The 18,855-nt window shown below is 49.7% G+C and overlaps 6 protein-coding genes across 6 annotated transcripts; 3 read left to right on the forward strand and 3 right to left on the reverse strand.

The window, feature by feature from the left end:
• Positions 1-360: 360 nt before the first annotated feature.
• F4812DRAFT_410244 (ubiquinone/menaquinone) lies at positions 361-1,913 on the reverse strand. Its single transcript, XM_047932514.1, has 2 exons — positions 1,272-1,913; positions 361-1,105 (listed from the first exon to the last, which is right to left on the reverse strand). The coding sequence occupies exons 1-2, from the start codon at positions 1,610-1,612 to the stop codon at positions 424-426; spliced, it is 1,023 nt and encodes a 340-aa protein (XP_047795102.1). The 5' UTR covers positions 1,613-1,913; the 3' UTR covers positions 361-423.
• Positions 1,914-2,141: 228 nt separating this feature from the next.
• On the reverse strand, positions 2,142-2,621 carry F4812DRAFT_454601 (uncharacterized protein; the record flags this gene model as incomplete). The annotated part of the gene is made up of 2 exons (XM_047936672.1): positions 2,142-2,397; positions 2,584-2,621. 2 exons carry the CDS (start codon positions 2,619-2,621, stop codon positions 2,142-2,144), a joined length of 294 nt encoding a protein of 97 aa, XP_047795103.1.
• A 554-nt stretch (positions 2,622-3,175) lies between these two features.
• F4812DRAFT_410248 (thiamine diphosphate-binding protein) lies at positions 3,176-5,056 on the forward strand. Its single transcript, XM_047932515.1, has 2 exons — positions 3,176-3,893; positions 3,949-5,056. The coding sequence occupies exons 1-2, from the start codon at positions 3,303-3,305 to the stop codon at positions 4,720-4,722; spliced, it is 1,365 nt and encodes a 454-aa protein (XP_047795104.1). The 5' UTR covers positions 3,176-3,302; the 3' UTR covers positions 4,723-5,056.
• Positions 5,057-7,311: 2,255 nt separating this feature from the next.
• Positions 7,312-13,240, forward strand: F4812DRAFT_454603 (uncharacterized protein; the record flags this gene model as incomplete). Its single annotated transcript, XM_047936673.1, has 5 exons — positions 7,312-7,676; positions 7,766-7,872; positions 7,934-12,787; positions 12,842-12,991; positions 13,044-13,240. 5 exons carry the CDS (start codon positions 7,312-7,314, stop codon positions 13,238-13,240), a joined length of 5,673 nt encoding a protein of 1,890 aa, XP_047795105.1.
• A 665-nt stretch (positions 13,241-13,905) lies between these two features.
• On the forward strand, positions 13,906-15,634 carry F4812DRAFT_25290 (uncharacterized protein). The gene is made up of 4 exons (XM_047930749.1): positions 13,906-14,585; positions 14,660-14,879; positions 14,959-15,539; positions 15,592-15,634. The coding sequence occupies exons 1-3, from the start codon at positions 14,161-14,163 to the stop codon at positions 15,157-15,159; spliced, it is 846 nt and encodes a 281-aa protein (XP_047795106.1). The 5' UTR covers positions 13,906-14,160; the 3' UTR covers positions 15,160-15,539; positions 15,592-15,634.
• An 874-nt stretch (positions 15,635-16,508) lies between these two features.
• On the reverse strand, positions 16,509-18,794 carry F4812DRAFT_25331 (putative toxin biosynthesis protein). Its single transcript, XM_047930750.1, has one exon. It carries the CDS (start codon positions 18,102-18,104, stop codon positions 16,770-16,772), a length of 1,335 nt encoding a protein of 444 aa, XP_047795107.1. The 5' UTR covers positions 18,105-18,794; the 3' UTR covers positions 16,509-16,769.
• Positions 18,795-18,855: the final 61 nt, after the last annotated feature.

Raw genomic sequence — 18,855 nt, forward strand, 5'->3', positions numbered from 1 at the left:
GCAAGCAAGCCCCCCGCGGGGGGGGGGGGGGGTTAGAAGCAGGTAGGAGACAGAGCAAGCCGTGGCATTGACATTTCCTTCTTGCTAACATGACTGGCGTATAATGACTACCAGCTAGGTATACTCAATATGCTTATGCTATGCTATACTATGCTACTTGAACGGAGGAGGAGAATCTATAAAGGTCGAGCGCGCGGTGGCGCTATATTATGGTACAGTACGCTTTTCGTCCAACCTTCTTTTTCCCTATCTGGCTTCAGCGCATGCTTTTTTCTCTACGGAGTAGAACCCCTGAAGACGAGTGATTAATAGGTAGGTATACAAGGCTTCTTTCCCCCCTTATTCCCCCCCTTTTCCTTTACCCCCCTAATCCCTAATCCCTAGCATGCATGTACAGCCAAGAAAGACCGCACACATTTAATTTCACAGCGGTTTCATGCCCTTATGGATAGCGGCCACGCCGCCGGTCAAGTCCTCCCAGCCCTTGCCGCCGACGACGAAGCCGGCGTCCTCGATCATGTCGCGGAACTGGTCCTGGGCGGGGAAGCGCTCGATGCTCTCGACGAGGTACTGGTAGGAGTCGCGGTCGCCGGCGACGAGGTGGCCGATGAGGGGGATGGCGCCGAAGCTCCAGCGCTTGTAGACGGCGTCGAAGGCCGGGTTGGTCACCTTGCTGAACTCGAGGCAGGCGAAGACGCCGCCGGGCTTGAGGACGCGGTAGGCCTCGGCCAGGGCGGCGGGGATGTTGGCGAAGTTGCGGATGCCGAAGGCGACCGTGTACAGGTCCAGCGAGTTGTCCTCGGGGACCGTGGGGCACGGCGCGGTGTTGGGGGGTTGGAAGGAGGTGGCGTCCGCGACGAGGAAGGAGAGGCCGGCTTGTTGGGAGGCCGGCAGGGAGAGCGAGCGCTGCTTGCCGACGGCGAGCATGGAGGGGTTGATGTCGGAGATGGTGACGTGCACGTCCGGGTTGCGGTTGAGCACGTGCGCGTGGTGCAGCATCCGGAAGGCGATGTCGCCCGTGCCGCCGGCGACGTCGAGGATGCGCTGGGGCTTGGGGGGAGTGGAGGTGGAGAAGCCCGGGTTGAGGGAGGAGACGAAGTGGTCTCTGTTTTTTTTTAAAGTAAGAATAGGACGAGAGAGTCAGCTCAGCTTTTATTATTGTTATGATTATGATTGTGATTATGATTGTGATTGTGATTATTATTACAACTACTTAACCTAAGCTAGGTAACCAGGCTAGAGAGGAGGGAGAGAAAAAATAGGATACGCACTTCCAGACGCGGTGCCAGCCAAAAGACATTAGGTCGTTCATGCGATCGTAGGACTCGGCGACGCTGTGGAACACGCCGGCCACGCGCTCCGTCTTCTCGGACTCGGAAAGGCCATCCTGGAAACCGAAGTGCGTCGTGCTGTTCCTATTTCTGCTGGCGGCATTATTATTGTTGTTGTTGGTGGCGGCGGATTGTGCTTGGGAGGCAGATGTAGAGCTTTGGGAGAGCTCGGGGTTGGAATTGCGTATCGTTGTGCTGAACAGTCGGGTATACCCGGTAGAAGAAATCGGTCTTGATACTCGTACAGCTGCGCGCAGGACTGATTGCGGGCGGGCGGCCATGGTTCTGCGCTGTTTTCTGGCCGTCGCCTGGGTTCGAGGAGGTTTCCTGGGAAGGGGGGGTTATATATTAGAAGAGGGAGCCAATTGAGGTCAAAATAGACATAGAAAGGTGAAAGACAGCCGGGCCCGTTTGGAGGTTTGAAGGGTTGAAGCTACGGGCCAAAAAAAACTGCGGATCGAACGGTCGATAAGGACGATCTCCGTCCGGCATTGTTCTCATGTACCCACGTATCCATGTATTCAACCCATGTGGGGGGGGTTCGCTCGGGTGGCTTCCGCGAAGTATCACTAGCCACAGCGGGCTGGGCCCTATTAGACTTGACTAATGGGGCCAGATGTTGGACTTGACACTAAAATAAGACATCCTAGCTCTTGCGTTCTGGGGGTACGAGAGATGATTGGTGGAAATAGAAACCATTCATCTTCAACACCAGACATTACATAGAGAGGTGTTCTACTCGTAACGAAAAAAAGATTAAAAAAAAAATTGTAATATGAAAGAATAATTTCCATCGGAGAGCTTACCTTGTTAGACCACAACCGCGGCGTCGGTCGACGATTCTCGCTCCTGACGTTCCTGACGCTCCTCTCGAGCCGCTCGTCGTCGTTCTTGCACTCGGCGCTGATGCTGCTTTGCGCGGTACATGAGCATGGCGAACTTTTCGGTCAGCGAGTAACCGAAGCATATGAGAATGGCGAGGATTGGGACGAGTATCATGACAATGATGCCGATGGCGGTGGACTTGCTAATTTCTGACATTTCCGAGGCAGCGTAACGCTTCTGACTAGACGTGTTAGGTATCTAGCCTACCAGTATTTGTTGGCCGCTGTTAGATGCCGCGTTGTACGGATAACATACCGGAGAGAATTTCGACGATGCAGAGTTATGCTTTTTTTTAAAAAAAAAAAAAATCAAAGTTTTCCAATGGGTTTCATGTGTGTAGAGAAACTGTTGTTATGGTGGTATATACGACGAAGGTTGCCCATTCAATCCAAACTTCCGGTCCATGGTTGGTTTCTGAGCAACGCCCGATGTTTGGAACGCCGTCTTGTTTACGTACAGGTGGGGGACCTCGATTCTCAACTGCGTTACGCATCTAGCTTTGGCCGTATGTATTTCGGGTTTGAAATTACCTAGGTACGCTTTGTGTAGCTCGATTCTCAACGCGACTGTTGAAGTGATCGAGGACCCGTCCTACATATCCTACATTTCATACACCCTAGTTAAATAATTCTCAATGATAAGAAGTAGGTGGAGTTCTGGCGCCGTTCACAAGGTTTGGGAGTTATAAGACCAAACTACTCCTAGGTAATGCCATAGTAAATTATGCTTTTCACATGAATATTATTACACAATGTTCTTCTCGTCTTGAGTATTACATAATTGCTGCCAATGATCTAACAGAAGACGTTTAGGCTTATGTAATACTACCTGTTAGTCAAAAAAAGAAAAGCTGGGGAAGTTAGCTTTCCCTCGGTCTAGGCCTTTTTTCGCTTTACGCCGGCTTAAGTGACGTCGCTACCCTCGGTATCCGCTATCCCGTCTCACCTGCAATGTCGGGGCAGAGACCATGGGGTTAACTTCTGGTTAACTTCCGCTGTTAGGTAGTCTTATGTCTTTTAAGTTATTTAACGTTCAATTGAGATTTGCATATGTGAATAGTCCACGAGATACTATGATCTAGCTACAATGAGGTCGCAAATATTCTCTGGGGCATTGCTACGAAGGGCGTCGGGCTCGGTGCTCTGCTGCCCTCGTGTTCCTGGCTTTCAACAATCTGCTCGGTTAGCCAGCAGTATATCGCAACGCCCGGGATCGAGCCATGTATCATTCCCTGGTGCCGTCAAGAGTGCATTCACCAGCGACCTCAAATTCGTTGTGCCCTCCGATTACCCTGCCCTACCCACATACCGAGCGGTCGACCAACATGGCAATATTGTCGATAATTCATTTAAACCAGACCTTGGCGAGGAAGAAGTTGTGAAACTATATAGAGACATGTTAACTATCTCGATAATGGATCCCGTCATGTTTGACGCCCAGCGACAAGGTCGTATAAGCTTTTACATGGTCTCGGCTGGCGAAGAAGCTATCAGCGTCGGATCGGCTTCGGCACTAGACCCACGAGATGTAGTATTCTGCCAATACCGCGAGCAGGGACTCTTCGCTCAGCGCGGGTTTACTTTGAAAGACTTTATGAACCAACTATTCGCTAATAAACACGACCCGGGGAAGGGTAGAAATATGCCTGTACATTATGGAAGCAAGGAGCTGAATATTGTATATCTGGATCCCGTCTCTTTATACTCGCTTCATTGCTAACCTTTCTAAATAGCATACAATATCGTCGCCTCTGGCCACGCAGATACCCCAGGCGTCCGGAGCCGCGTATGCTTTGAAGATGCAACACATAAATGACCCGTCTGTACCTCCCCGCGTGGTTGCTGTCTACTTCGGCGAAGGCGCTGCCAGTGAAGGAGACTTCCACGCAGCTTTGAACATCGCTGCGACGCGATCCTGTCCAGTTATATTTATATGCCGTAACAATGGTTACTCTATCTCGACACCGACCCTGGAACAGTACCGAGGAGATGGTATTGCTAGCCGAGGAATTGGCTACGGAATTGATACTGTAAGAGTGGACGGGAATGATCTTTGGGCGGTTAGAGAGGTGACCAAGAAGGCGAGGGAAATGGCCCTTCAGGACGGAGGTAAGCCGGTTTTAATCGAGGCAATGAGTTATCGTGTCAGCCACCACAGCACATCCGATGATTCTTTTGCGTACCGGGCAAGGATGGAAGTGGAAGACTGGAAGCGCCGGGATAACCCTATCGCGAGACTACGGAAGTACATGGAGGCAAAAGGGTTTTGGGACGAGTCCAAAGAGAAAGAAGCTCGGGAAAGCATCAAACGGGATGTGCTAAAAGCCTTCTCCGAGGCGGAACGGGAGAAGAAGCCGCCTATTCGGACAATGTTCGAGGATGTTTACGAGGAACTTACCCCTGATCTGAAGGCTCAGATGGAACAGCTAAAACACCATCTTGAGAAGTACCCTGACGAGTACGACCTTGCCGAATACGAAGGTGGCATCAACAGCCTAAAGCCATGAGTAAAATTTCATGATTAGAGTCCAGAGAGATACCCGTCAGTACGAGGAAGAGAAGCACTGGTATCTAGCTAGAAGATTACTTACCTAATGTGTAGATGCATTTCTGGTAACTGTACCTTCTGTAGAATATCAAGTATACAAATTGGCAATTAGAAAGTATATGAACAACTACCTTCATCGTATGGCCATTGAACTGCAATATTTCCTATCTATTATTAGTTGGCAGAGACTGGGGATATAACCAACGCTTATAAGCCACGTCGGACAAAGTAATATGTCGTCGGGATTTAATAAGATAAAGCAAAATATTTTATTAGATTAATCTACTAATTAGGCCAAAGCAGCAGGAATTGTAAGAAACATGCTGGCCATGTCGAATGTGTTAATGGCAGCAATGTGAAAATGTGTGAAGTAAAAAAGGAGGACGAATGAACCAGTGATGTCATCGCTTGGCCTAGTGCTGCTTAAACTGAAATATCGAAGCACAACTATTAGGTCATTAACTGTGTATAAGCTTTTACCTAAATAAGCGTATATATAGTGCAATATGTTGGACAATTTTAAAGTTAATATCGAGATACCTCAGAAAACAAGGATGTAAACAGTTCAAAAAAGAGCCTCAAGAAACGGGGTTTTTTTTTTCTCTGTTTTTTTCTCTCTTTTTATACTTGGTAATCAAACATCTCAACGTTATCGATTGGTGGGTATTGCATACCTACTTGGTACATTAGCCCAATGTAGTACATAAGGGTCTAATCACACCCCTGCTCAGCAAGTTCTCATCTCATTAGCATTGATCAAGTAGGTACTTTATGCTATGCAGGTAAGTAGTACCTAACCTAACAGGATATAAGCAGGTAAGGTGGCGTATGCACGTATATTTACAAGGTCCCTTGTTACGAGCGGTATATCCCTGTAGGCACTTACTCTAATCTGTCTAACCTACCTTAGACTAGTAGGTACTTTAAAGCACTATAAACCTCTCAGTTGCCACTATCGATACACCCTGTTACGCCATTAATAAAGTACAGTACAATATACGCCCTACCCGCGCGAACTATTACAATTTACAGGGTCTTAGAGGGGATAGAGTACGGCTACAGACAGCCTGGCAGTCGGGTCTTGCTTATGGGTTTAAAGTGTCTTTAGGTACCACCTAACACACACCTAACACACACCCGCACAACCCACCCTACCCTTTCGCCCAACCATCTAGCCGCCCGCCGACGCATTCAAATGAACCTCCTCCGATAGCACCTCCTTCGTCTGAAAGCTTTGACGACAACAACTTTGTCGTCTGACTTTCCATCATCTATATTGTTCCACCTGTGACGGCATCGACGATTTATTAGTTGCTTTCGTGTATATCAAGCCGAATACATATCGAATTGATTCGTATCGTTCCTTATTAACGACTAATCGATTCCGACCGACGTCCTCGTTTTCATTCTCGTTCCTCCATTTCCACAAGTGGGTTTTCCAACAAAAAAAGGAGAAAAAAAAGTGTGGAAGAAGAGGTTGAGTGGGTGGCCGAGGTCTCAAACTCTTCAGGAAAATCCAACGCTGTCGAGCCTCATGGCGTAATCCATGGCAGAACGAAAACCCTCTGCTGCCAACCTGCGCTCTCGATCGGCAGTCGATAACGATCCTCAAGCGCGACTTCCGTCTATTACAGACTTAAATCTGAATTTGAACTTGCGATCGAACGCACCTGCCTCGTCGCGGTTCTCCTCCACAACATCCAGGTACGATAGACATACCAGTTTTCAAATATCCTTTCTTTAATGTACCCTCAAATTGTCAATAAACACACCTGCCCTCTCATACACCTACACACGCACAATATCTTCCTCCATCACAGTCCACACAAGTTCACCTTAATCAACCTACACCATATGATCGATACCTTGGTACAACACAACGAGTACCACTTTTTCTTTTTTTCTCTCTCTCTCTTCCCGTCTCAAATCTGATTGCTCTTCAACCTCCTTCAATCAACCCAATTCAGGTTCTTCCCCCGTTACATATCATCGTTCTTCCTCTTGCCGTATTTCTACTTCTTCGTCGATTGTTCTCTCCTTAATACATCATCCAGCCATCCGCCATCCGCCTGTCCAGGGCTAGTGCCTTGAGGTTGACATCCATAATTTCGAGGGAGGGGTACGAGTTCGAGCTCTGAACAATAATATCAACAAGAACAACAAGAACACCTCTCTTGTATTTGATGCCTCGACTCGTACATATCAAGGTACCTTCTTTGTGTTACCCCGGCCGTAGCAATCCACGTCCAGTCGGCGCCGTTGGTTGCTGTGCTAGTTGTCACGGAGAAAAGCCAAGCGTACCTAGCTTTGGACAAGTGTAAAGGTGCCATATAACGGTGCTTGCAACGGTGCCTACGAACTGTCAACAGAATAAACCTAATTCTCGTTACTTACGAGACCTGTCCCACTGTCCAAGCTTCCGAGGCAAGGCTTAAAAAAAAACCCTCTCGCCTTCTTTCGACACCTCTCTTGCCCTCTCCACACTTAATTTTCGAGTCACTCTACTTACCTATTTTGTTTCGCATCCGTCCCCAGTAACTACATACTCATGTCTTCCAGAGTAACACGCTCCTCTGCGCGAAACGCAGCGAGCCAGGGAGCACTGCAGGGAGATCTTAACTCCCCCCAAGCTTCTACCCATTCGCCTGCAATCCCCGGAAATAGTACAAATACGAACCAATCCGCCCAATCTTCATCGAAACCAGTATCTTCGCGAAAGAGAAAACCAGCATCGGCTGAGAATAGCTCGCCGACCCAACCTCCACAGAACGAACCGACCGCATCGACTCGTCGATCAAAGCGGCAGAAAGTTTCGGAGCAGCAAGCTCCTCAACCCGCAGCTGTACCTCCGCCTACTCCCACTACCCGCAAGCGGAAAGGGAAGAATACTGCTTCTATGTCTAGTCCAGCAGGGTATGTTTTTTTCTTCTCTTTTTTTTGTTTTTTTGTAAACGGTAATCTTTTGGGATGCATAATCGATACTGATAATTTGCCCACTGCAGTTCTGACCCACTCCCACCCACCAGGATGCAGGACTCTACCATTTCCACTTCAGCCTCGTCGAGCCGCAAGTCGAGTCGCAATAAGAAGAACAGCCAGGCTGCTCAAGGTATGGAAATTTTTTATCATCATGCTAATTCATCCTATCGCGTGCTAACTTTTACGAATAGATTCTTCTGCGACAGGTGCTTCCGGCTCTACGCGCCGCTCGAAGCGAACATCTAGTAACCATCCACCTCCTGATCAAGACACTACTATGACTGGTACCAAAGATCATGAAGATGAAGAAGAGGCTCCACCGCCGCCGCCGCCGCCACCTCCGCCGGCGCATGACCCCGACGAAGATAACAGCGATGACAACGACGACGATGATGATGAACCCCACCGCCATTACGACGACGATCCGTTTGGTGGATTCGGAGGTCCTCCAGGATCGGGCTTATCCAATACCCTTAGGGCGCTAACTGGTATGATGTCTGGGCTCTCGTCGAGGCTGCGTGATATTCTCCACAATCTTCGGCAAAAAGAAGATCCAACGGCACAGTTGGTAGCTCTGCAGGAACTGGCTGAGATTCTCCTGGTTTCCAATGAAGATAATCTGTCGGGACATTTCTCTCCCGATGCTTTTGTAAAGGAGTTGGTGACTTTGATGCAGCCTAACGAGATCACCGGCGAAGAAAATTCGGAGATTATGCTCCTCGCTTGCCGATGTCTCGCGAACTTGATGGAGGCTCTACCAGCTAGCGCTGCTAACGTAGTCTACGGCGGTGCTGTACCAATCCTATGCCAAAAGCTCCTAGAGATTCACTACATTGATCTTGCAGAACAAGCACTGAGCACGTTGGAAAAGATATCTGTCGAGTATCCCACTAGCATCGTCAGAGAAGGCGGCTTAACTGCCTGTCTCACATACTTGGACTTCTTTCCTACGGGTACCCAACGAACTGCCGTTACGACTGCTGCCAACTGCTGTCGCAACATTCCGGAAGATTCCTTCAATGTCATCACCGGCGTTATGCCAATTCTTCTAAACGTGTTGAACAGCAACGACCAACGGGTCGTGGAACAAGCATCGCTCTGCGTTACTCGTATAATCGAGAGCTTCAAATACCAATCGTCAAAGCTGGAGCAGCTCGTTAGTGTGGATTTACTGAAAGTCATATTGAGGCTTCTAGTCCCCGGAACTACGAATCTCATCAGCGCCAATATCCATACCCAATTTCTCCGGGTGCTAGCGATCACGGCCCGTGCAAGTCCCAGTTTGTCGGCGGAACTCTTCAAGTTAAATGTGGTGGAAACACTCTATCAGATTCTCACAGGCGTCTCTCCTCCTAGTGAGACGGAAGATGTTGCCTCGAAACTTGATAGTGTGGTTATCATGCAAGCTTTGATCCATCGGCCACGTGAGCAAATCATCGAGACTCTTAACGTCGTCTGCGAGTTGCTTCCAGGTCTGATATGGAGCGACGATTCGGGCCCTTTGGTCCCCGTCGATCTTGACATTGCTGAATCCGTTGCTCAGTCGTCTTTTGGTTCCCGCAAGAAATCATCCAATGAGAAGAGACTCGAGCTGCTCGACGAGTGCAAGGATCAAGTTCGAAGATTTGCGTTGATCCTCTTCCCTACGTTGACAGACGCATTTTCAAGCACAGTAAACTTGAGTGTCCGGCAGAAAGTGCTTAATGCACAGCTGAAGATGCTATCTAATTTAGATAGGGACATCCTCGTCGACGCCCTTAAAGCTGTCCCTTACGCTTCGTTTTTGGCCTCCATATTATCACAACAGGATCATCCCTCGCTTGTCATGTCTGCCATTCAGATAACGGAACTTCTGCTAAATCGGCTAGATGACATCTATCGCTACCAGATTTATCGCGAAGGAGTCATTATTGAGATTATGAAGTTGGCTGCCGAGTACCAGGAGCCCGAGAACAAAACAACCGAGACGCCTGCAGACCACAGCATGGCATCTGGAGACGAGGAAGACAGGGTCTCGATACATAATGGCTCTGGGGACGAAGACGAGGAGGACCGCGAAGACGATGAAGACGAAGACGATGAGAACGACGATGAAGACCAAGAGAATGATCATCATGATGACGACATGTCCGGCTCGCCTGCTAGTTCTGATGGGTCTACTATGTCTATTGATGGGCCGCCTCGACCCTATATTGGTGATATCCCGTCTATGAAGACCCGCATCGCCGAGGCCGCCAAGAAATTCTTAGAGGCTCATGAGACGGAAAAGCACAGTAAATCCATGAAGAAGAAGGCCAAAAAGATCCTAGACAACCTCGAAGCGCTGGCTTCTGGGATCGAAGACTTCTATCTTAGAAGGACTGCTAAAGATCTTTCTCCCGAGAATGGGGCCGCCCTATTTGAAAAACTTGCCTCCTATTTCGATGCGGACGTCCTGGACAGTGTTACAAGCGCTGAGCTACTCTCTTCAGGGCTGGTACGCGTTCTGGAAGAAGTATTTAGCAACCCTGACGAGATGCTAGCAAATGCTGCCAGAGCCGCGTTCCTCGAAGTCTTCATGGGTCGTTATGTGAGCTCGAGACCTAAGACCGCAACCGCAGACTCTCCTGCGACCCCTTTTAGTATCTTGATCCACAAACTTCAAGATCTACTTAGTCGGTCGGAGCACTTTGAGGTTATTACCGTCCACCATAGTTCGTTCGATGGCAATCGCAGCAGCGCGGCGTCCATGTTGGCGAAGCAGATTAGGCTGAGGTTAGTCGCTGACGATGATTCTGACATCCCTCGTTCGTTCCGTAGTATCAATGTCCACATCCATGCAATTGCAACATTCAAAGCTCTGGATGATTGGTTACGACCCCGAATCACTTTGCACGAGCGCCCTCGCGGTTCTCGGCCTCGTGACGGATTATCTCGAGCACTCGCCGCGATGGCCAGCTCGGCAGGGCTGCCGTCGGCCGAACGACTAGCTGAGCGGCTGGGATCAAGTTATGCTGCCCCTCCTCCTCCTCTCCCAAACCAAGCTTCCAGTTCCCGCCAACCGCGAAGATCTAAGTCGAAGCAACCGGGTCAATCCGAGACCCCGTCTACCCCGGGCTCGGCAGCAGGCTCCGGCCGCGAGAAGGCAATTCTCCGCAGATCCACCCGACGTCAAGCAGCTCAACCAAGCGAGACTCATACACCGGCACCTCCCCCCCCGCCACCAGAGGATGACGAAAATTTGCAGAGTACGCTGGAATGTGCGGACGAAAAGCCGGTCACTGACGAGGACGAAGAAGCAGAGACTGCTGCCGATAGTAGCGCTCTCGACGCTATAGTTGGCGAGCTGGACGAAGATATGGAGGATGCCCCCGCTCGTGATCCGTCCGCGGTGAACTTGGTAGAGGCGGCTGGGGGGAAGATCACGGCCAGAAAAGAAGATGGAACTCGGGTCCCTACTCCAGCTCAGACTGGCGGTGCCAATCTACCGAATCGTAGTGCACCACCTCAACCCCCAGCATCGCAGCAGAGCACACCAACCCCCAGTGCTCCGTCTACTTCTCGATCGCTTTCTTACGCAGCTGCTATCCAGGCAATACCCCAGGATTGGCATATCGAGTTTAGTCTTAACGACCGGGTTATTCCTAATGAGACGACTATCTACCGCGCTGTCCACAATAACTCGTCCCTTCCCGACGATCATGTCAGCCGCAGCGTTTGGTCTACTATGCATGTTATAAAATTCCGCCGCGTGCCAGGACCTCCTCCCGCTGAGCCTATTGGATTCGGGCCTTCATTCGAGACTGCTTCCGATGTTAACGGCGTACCCGTTTCACTTGCAAACAATCCAACAACGGCTTCCATTCTCCGTCTGTTGAACATTTTACATGATCTCAATGCGAACATTGACGACATTATGGTGGAAAACAAGAATACCCTAAAATTGAACGTCGAGCCATTATCGCAGTTTGTCAATACAAAGTTGACTGCTAAACTTAATAGGCAATTGGAAGAGCCTCTCATCGTGGCTAGCAATTGCTTGCCAGGCTGGAGCGAAGACTTAGCCCGACTATATCCGTTTCTCTTCCCCTTTGAGACTCGCCACCTATTCCTCCAGTCAACTTCGTTTGGCTATGCTCGGTCTATGAGCCGATGGCAGAATGCACAGCAGGAAGAGTCACGTCGCGATCGACGTGATGATAACGTTTTCCTTGGTCGACTTCAGCGCCAAAAGGTGCGAATTTCGCGATCTAAGATATTAGAGTCGGCGTTGAAGGTGATGGAACTTTATGGGAGCTCGCAGAGTATTCTTGAAGTTGAATACTTCGAGGAGGTGGGAACTGGTCTTGGGCCTACTCTCGAATTCTATTCGACTGTCTCTAAAGAATTTTCTAAGAAGAAACTCAGGCTCTGGCGTGATATGGATTCGAACGACTCGGACGAGTTTATTTCTGGTCCCACGGGATTATTCCCTCGGCCTCTGAGCGATGACGACGCAAGCGCAAGCGTAATTCTCCAGCTGTTCAAGATGCTCGGGAAGTTTGTCGCAAGATCCATGATTGATTCGCGCATCATTGACCTGAACTTCAATCCCATCTTTTTCCGCATTGGCGAAGGGTCTTCGAGCGTAAAGCCGTCTCTCGGTGCGGTGAGGATAGTAGATCCGGGACTAGCTAATTCTCTAAAGCACATTAAGAAGTTTGCCATGGCGAAGAAGGCCATTGACGAAGATCCTAGTCGTACCCCCGCGCAGAAGGTTGCCGACACCGAGAAGATCGTAGTCGACAATGGAACACTTGAGGACTTAGCATTGGACTTTACTCTGCCAGGCTATCCGGAAATTGAGCTCATACCTGGCGGGTCTCAAATCCCCGTTACTATCTATAACGTCGAGTCGTACCTAGACAAAGTTATCGACATGACTTTAGGCCGCGGTGTCAAGCGTCAAGTCGAAGCATTCCGCACCGGCTTTTCCCAAGTGTTCCCGTACTCCGCTTTGAGCGCTTTCACACCAGATGAGCTGGTGGCACTATTTGGTCGCGTCGAGGAGGACTGGTCTTTAGAAAGTAAGTTATATTCACCTATGAATAGTATAAGCAAAACTAACATTTCTCCTTCAGCTCTTATGGACTCTATAAAGGCAGATCACGGCTTCAATATGGACAGTAAATCGGTTAGGAACTTGCTGCAGACGATGAGCGAGCTGAGCCCGGCACAACGCCGTGATTTCCTACAATTTACTACCGGCAGTCCAAAACTTCCTATCGGAGGTATGTATTGCAATTTCTTGTGTTATCGACGTGGTTCTAACCGTATCTATAGGTTTCAAGAGCTTGACCCCGATGTTCACTGTGGTATGTAAGCCGAGTGAACCGCCGTATACATCCGATGACTACCTTCCAAGTGTTATGACTTGTGTCAACTACCTCAAGTTACCCGACTATAGCAGTATCGATAGCATGAAGCGACAGCTATTCACAGCTATCAGGGAAGGTCAAGGTGCCTTCCATCTGTCCTAAATATGTATCTCGATAGACATAATGGGCAGAAGCAACCGCGATATTATACGCACGTACATTGCGATACATGGATGGCATTGACGAATAAAATGAGGCATTGATTTATTTTATTTTCCCCGTTTCACCTCTCTATCTGGTCAGCTGCACTAGGGAGCAGTTGTTGTTTTTTGTTCTTGACAGACCAGCCATAATTCCCTTCTGATGCCCCCCCTATCATGACTCTCGACAGAGAAGGAAGTTGGCACAAAGCACAAGAGATACGGACGTACTGCGAGAAGGCTTGTCTGATGCATGGAAAAAAGGTTGTTTCGGCGTAGGAATGAAACATGATTCCCGGCGGGATTTGGCATCAGACTGGACAGCCAGGACCTGACACGAAGGTCGAGTGCTTACTTTGTTTTACGTTCGCAAAAAGGAGTGGCTTTTATCAGGTAGATAGACTGGCCAATTTGTCTTAAGTATTGGTTTCACGACTCGCTTGCTCTTATACTGTATGTAATAGTGATTTGCTACTTTGCTATCATGACGGTGCTGTTGTGTAGTATTCTAATGATAAATTCTAAAATATCTATGGCTAGTAATTGCCTAACAAAATAGTAATAATAATAAATAATGCTTATGTGCTGCGGTATCTACCTCCTAGGTACGTACGTCTAAAACTGTAGCCCAAGCGTTCGGGAATAACCCCATACCTGTATGGTACCTACCTAAGTATAAGGTGTATAATGCAAAATTATGCAAACGGAGTTCAAATTCATATATATAGGTAGGTTAGGTAGGTCATAATACTTAACGACAGATCTGCCTCCCTACCTCTATTCTACCTATTCATAATTCCTTTGCATTTTGTCTATCAAATTCACCTCTTTACACCACATCTATTACACAGTCTATTACATCCTGCAAGCTTATCTTTCAACATGTCGTCTTCGCCTCAAATCACCAAAAAATCGGAGCCAGCTCATCCAGCTCATCCAGCTATCACTTTCGCCATAAATTGTAGGAATGCCATGCGCGACGAATTCAGGCCGACCGCGTCTCTCAATTCAGTTGCTCTGTCGAAGCTCAATGTCAAGTGTACTCAGTTCGACCTCGACAGCGGAACACCCAATGATGGAGGCCCCAAGGTCCTGGAACCAAAACCACTCGAGGAGATGAATGCCATCGCCAAAAGGAATAAGCTGATGGCTCTTAACGTCGTTGCTTCCATCGGCGAATTCAGTTCCGGCCCTTACTACACTGCCGAAACCCTCGGAGCCTTCTTTTTTCGCGATCACATTCTCGAAGGACCGGACGAGCCATCAGACGAAATCTTGCCAGAACTTGGCTCGTGGGAATTTGTCCCGTAAGTCACCTTAGAGCCTATTCATAATATAGTGTGATGAATTGGCGCCCAGATGGACTAACGCAAAACCTCAGGAAAAATCATCAGTTTGTTAGCGAAGAAGGGGTCGAATGGCGAGCCGAGTTTACCTTATATAGCCGTGACAAATCTATGCTAGATGCCGTACGCTTCCTTCCACATACTACGCCTTTCAAGCATGACGAACTCCTTTTCAGCGAGCTTTGGTGCATCTTGGCGACGTCTGGAAGTAGGTTGGCAGAGAAGAAGGAACATGAGCCTGATGAGATAGCTCCTGTAAGTTTCTAAATTCCACCTCCATATTCAAAATCTGTGGTTTTGTTCTCTTACTTACCTACCTCCTACGTAACTCAAGGTCACCATCGTATCAGCTTGTGGTAGAGACCTCCGAGTTGTCCAAGGCTACATTCACGACGACAAGGCTTGGGTGCGAATGTCGGAGGTTGTCAATACCGATGATGATGACAAGCAGGTGAACTTAGACCGACTCCTGAAGGTTGCAGCTTGGTTCTTGGGCACCCCATGCAGATACCGAGTTGAGGCTATATGCACGTAGTTCAGGAGGTAGGTACCTAACCTATATTTGATAAGCCTTCTGCCCGAAAGCAGTACAAGCCTGGGGTGTAGGCCGCGAGAGATAGGAGAGCCCAGAGGTCGACTCGCACGCGCGGGCGAGCGAATCTTTTCCAGTACGATTTGATCCCATTCCCAGCCATATCTTCCCCCGGGCGCTTAGTCTTTCATTTGCATACCCATTCGATATATGAACTCCTTGAGGTCTTCGAGCCTCTCAACTGTTCTAGGACATGTTTCATTGGAGCTGTAAGTTGCGGCGCTAGAAGGACGTCAGCCTGGTGGCGGAAGGAAGAACGAGATTGATATTTGAATCTTTATAATTCATCCCAATTCTCGAGCTGGCGTTGGTATTGCTTTTCGGTATAATCCATCACCACATTCTTAGGAACGGGCCTATTGTTAACAATGGCAGGATCGATTGCTACGTTTTTTTATGTAACTCTTCCTGGCCGGGCCTCTTTTGGGTTTCATCTTCTCTATGAAAGGTGAGAGACAGGGACGTGTAGAGAAACGTTTTATCAGGGAAGAGCGAAGTTAGATTTGTAGTTAATGTGTTGTAAGGGAGAGTTTGGCGAAGAAATGAGAAAGCTGTAGAAAAATAATTTGAGAAGGATGGGGGCAGAAAGCAAGTAGTCCTTCGGCTACGAGTAATTATTCGAGACCCTTGCCCCGAGATCTCGTTGCATGCTGGACCCCTTTACGCCAGTCTCCAGTGGGTCGACGTCCTTCCCCAATGAATCCGTTTGCAGCCTATGATAGGATTCATCACGGCTCTGTCAGAATCAAGTATCGATGGTCGGGCGTATTTTGTAGCTGGCTGTAATCACATAGATCGTCCTCTTTCTACCTCGTCATACGCCCTCCAGGCTCACTTCTAATGCTGGATCACTCTCCGACTTACGAATATTTTCGACTTGGTTTAATAGGTACCTTAGGTACCTACCTAAGTATGCACATAACAATGCTATTCGGCTTGCAAGTCTCACTCGTTTTTGTCACACAGACCATTTCTACCCATGGCTCCAAGGCAAGACGTTCGGTTTTTTTTTTCCTCTCTTTTTATATATAAACAGCTGTGACCTTTGGCTTTTTGATAGTGATGAGATTTGGTACCTAAATATGATTTATCTGGATGGAGCTAAGGAATTATATTTGTATACCTCTTCATATTTAGATCTTGGTGACTTTCGCCAGGGTATGAATGTCTATAAACTCACTGCATCGGGTCTCACGTGATTCCTTCAAGGCTTGCCGAAAAGCGTCACCAGCATGTCTAAACTGAATCGGAGGTTGTCAGGGCATTATATATGAAAATAGCACGTAGTCAGGTAGTAAATTCCGGCCTCAGCCTATGTCCGGTTTTGTAACTCCCGCACCGATTGACCAAGTTCTCAAGTCAACCGTTTTAGAATACCAGATTCCGTTTCTTGAAGTCATTCATAATGGCACGTGACTGATGGCATCCTGATCTCGGGGTGAGCAGGGGTGAGCCGAGGTCTGTTAAGGCGGCTAGGACGTTAATCCCATTGTGCCACCCGCAGGGATTTCCGGTAAAAGTTGTAACTCCGGTATGAGCACAACGGCGTCATCTTATAATTTAGACTCGGAGCCAGCCAAAGAACCACCCTTCCTCGGCGGCGGACGGCCAATATTGTCCAGAAACTTTTCACTCAACGTCGTCTTCTCCTTGGCCGGCAACTTAACCCACTCCTCGTACTCGCGCTCCTTCTCTCGCCACCGCACCATCTCCTTGCCTATCCACGCCGCCGCGTGCCGCGCGCACTCCTCCGGCACCTCCATCGGGAACAAGTGTCCGCGGCCCTCCATCACCACCTGGTCGACCCTGCCCATCTTGATCCCGCCGCTGCCGCCGCCGCCGGACCCGCACGCCTCCGTCTTCGCCTTGCGGTCCTCCGGCACCCCCAGGTCGCTGTCGCCGCCGAAGATCCAGAGCACCGAGGGGCGCACCTCGGGCAGGTGCTTCAGGATGCTGGGGCCCTCGGACCGGTAGAAGGGGAACACGCTCGACGGGTCCGTGATCTTCGCCTGCATCTCCGGATCGAAGTCCGGCGCGCCGTCGCGGTCGACTTCGCCCGTCTGCGGGTCGGCGTACGGCCATAAGGGCCGGAAGAATGTGAATACTTCGTGGTGTTTGGTCGTGCGCAGGGTCACGGGCACGGCGGCACCGTCGTCGCCCCCCTGCTGCTCCGGGTCCCGGTCGGGGAATAGGGCGGTGGGCGTGTCGCGCAGGGCGTGCGCGATCCAGGCGTCGAGCACGCGCGGGTCCCAGGCCCGGTAGAACGGGCTGCGGCGGAAGGACTCGGCGGCGGCGGCGCGGGAGGGCCAGACCTCGCGGCGGAAGGCGGAGGCTCGGGCGGGGGATTTGCCGGGGCCGTCGCGCTGGAAGGAGAAGTGGGTGACGGTGGGGTCGAGCAGGACGAGGGTGGTGAGGAGGCGCGGGTGCAGCAGGGAGAGCTTGGTGAGGACGGCGCCGCCGAAGGAGTGGCCGACGCCGACGAGGGGGCGCGGCATATCGGCGCGGAAGACGTTGACCAGGTGCAGCAGGTCGCGCGCGTGGTCGTGCCACGACGGGTCGTTCCCGAGCACGTGCTCGTTGACGGTCCCGCTGTACCCCTGGTTCGAGACGTCGGCGATCCAGACCCCGCGGATGCGGAAGCCGTGCCGCTTCGAGCGCGCGTGCAGGTCCGCCCACAGGGGCTCGTAGAGCTCCTTGGGGAAGCCGTTCGCGTGGGCGCCGAGGATGGTGACGTCCCCCGGCTGCGGGTTGGGGTTGTCGATGGGGACGTACTGCTTCACGCTGAGGTAGAGGACGGCTTCTTGCGAGGTGGCGGTCGCGCGGGGGAATTCCCGGATGTGTTGGGAGGGGACGACGTGTTCTTTTACGTGGAAGGGGAAGGATGCCATAGTGGGCGTATGAGTGTATATATGTATATGCCGATAGCTCTATGGGTATGTACCCGGGTATATCTATAAAGTATAGGTATCTATTGGAAGTTTGAACGAGTTCTAATAAACCCTGATCGTGATGAGGGGGGGGGATGTGCCCCTGGAGCTTGAAGGTCTCAAGTAGTGGTCTTATATAGTCGTGATAGAGGAGGCATCGAAGTATCTCTACCGAGTTTTGTTGACCGTCTTGCAGTTGAGGTTGTTTTTGTATAATGTGAGTTCCAATTGCAACAATTCGTCCTCTTTCAACTGCATCTAGGTAGATGAATATTAGGTATAGATATGGGATACGTGTAAATGCTCGCTGAAATGCTCGCTGTTAGATTTAGCCGAGGCTTTTCTATATTCAGGTTTAAACACCAAGAACGCCGGGAAAGATGTCGCTTTTGCCGAAGTGAGTGAGAATAAGTAACTTAACAGTAATAAAGACACCGATTTTGAGTCAAAGTTGTATACAAAAGCTCGCACGTGTCAATGGACTTGAAAGTTACGGGGATACGTCTAAATATAATATACAGAGCCAACCTACCGAATTTAATGGTTGTAAAGGTCAAAGAGCCGATCGATTTTATAAAGGAAGTTTTACCTTAGGTAAGGTATGCATGCAACAATAGCTGATACCTAGCTGCAGGGATAATGCATTATACCTCGGCCGATGCAAGGGGCGGGGGGAGTTGATTGTGGGGGGAGGGGGAGATGAGGGATGAGT

This window comes from Daldinia caldariorum (assembly GCF_022478825.1).
Source record: "Daldinia caldariorum strain CBS 122874 unplaced genomic scaffold F4812scaffold_1, whole genome shotgun sequence".
In the NCBI taxonomy this organism is placed as follows: domain Eukaryota; kingdom Fungi; phylum Ascomycota; class Sordariomycetes; order Xylariales; family Hypoxylaceae; genus Daldinia; species Daldinia caldariorum.

Excerpts from the sequence above, each read along its gene's own strand:
- F4812DRAFT_25290 (XM_047930749.1), top strand. The coding sequence starts at position 14,161 with ATGTCGTCTTCGCCTCAAATCACCAAAAAATCGGAGCCAGCTCATCCA. Across the intron at positions 14,586-14,659 it reads GGCTCGTGGGAATTTGTCCC|GAAAAATCATCAGTTTGTTA; the intron begins GTAAGTCACCTT and ends GCAAAACCTCAG. Across the intron at positions 14,880-14,958 it reads AGCCTGATGAGATAGCTCCT|GTCACCATCGTATCAGCTTG; the intron begins GTAAGTTTCTAA and ends ACGTAACTCAAG.
- F4812DRAFT_25331 (XM_047930750.1), bottom strand. The coding sequence starts at position 18,104 with ATGGCATCCTTCCCCTTCCACGTAAAAGAACACGTCGTCCCCTCCCAA.
- F4812DRAFT_410244 (XM_047932514.1), bottom strand. The coding sequence starts at position 1,612 with ATGGCCGCCCGCCCGCAATCAGTCCTGCGCGCAGCTGTACGAGTATCA. Across the intron at positions 1,106-1,271 it reads GGCTGGCACCGCGTCTGGAA|AGACCACTTCGTCTCCTCCC; the intron begins GTGCGTATCCTA and ends AAAAAAAAACAG.
- F4812DRAFT_410248 (XM_047932515.1), top strand. The coding sequence starts at position 3,303 with ATGAGGTCGCAAATATTCTCTGGGGCATTGCTACGAAGGGCGTCGGGC. Across the intron at positions 3,894-3,948 it reads GAAGCAAGGAGCTGAATATT|CATACAATATCGTCGCCTCT; the intron begins GTATATCTGGAT and ends CTTTCTAAATAG.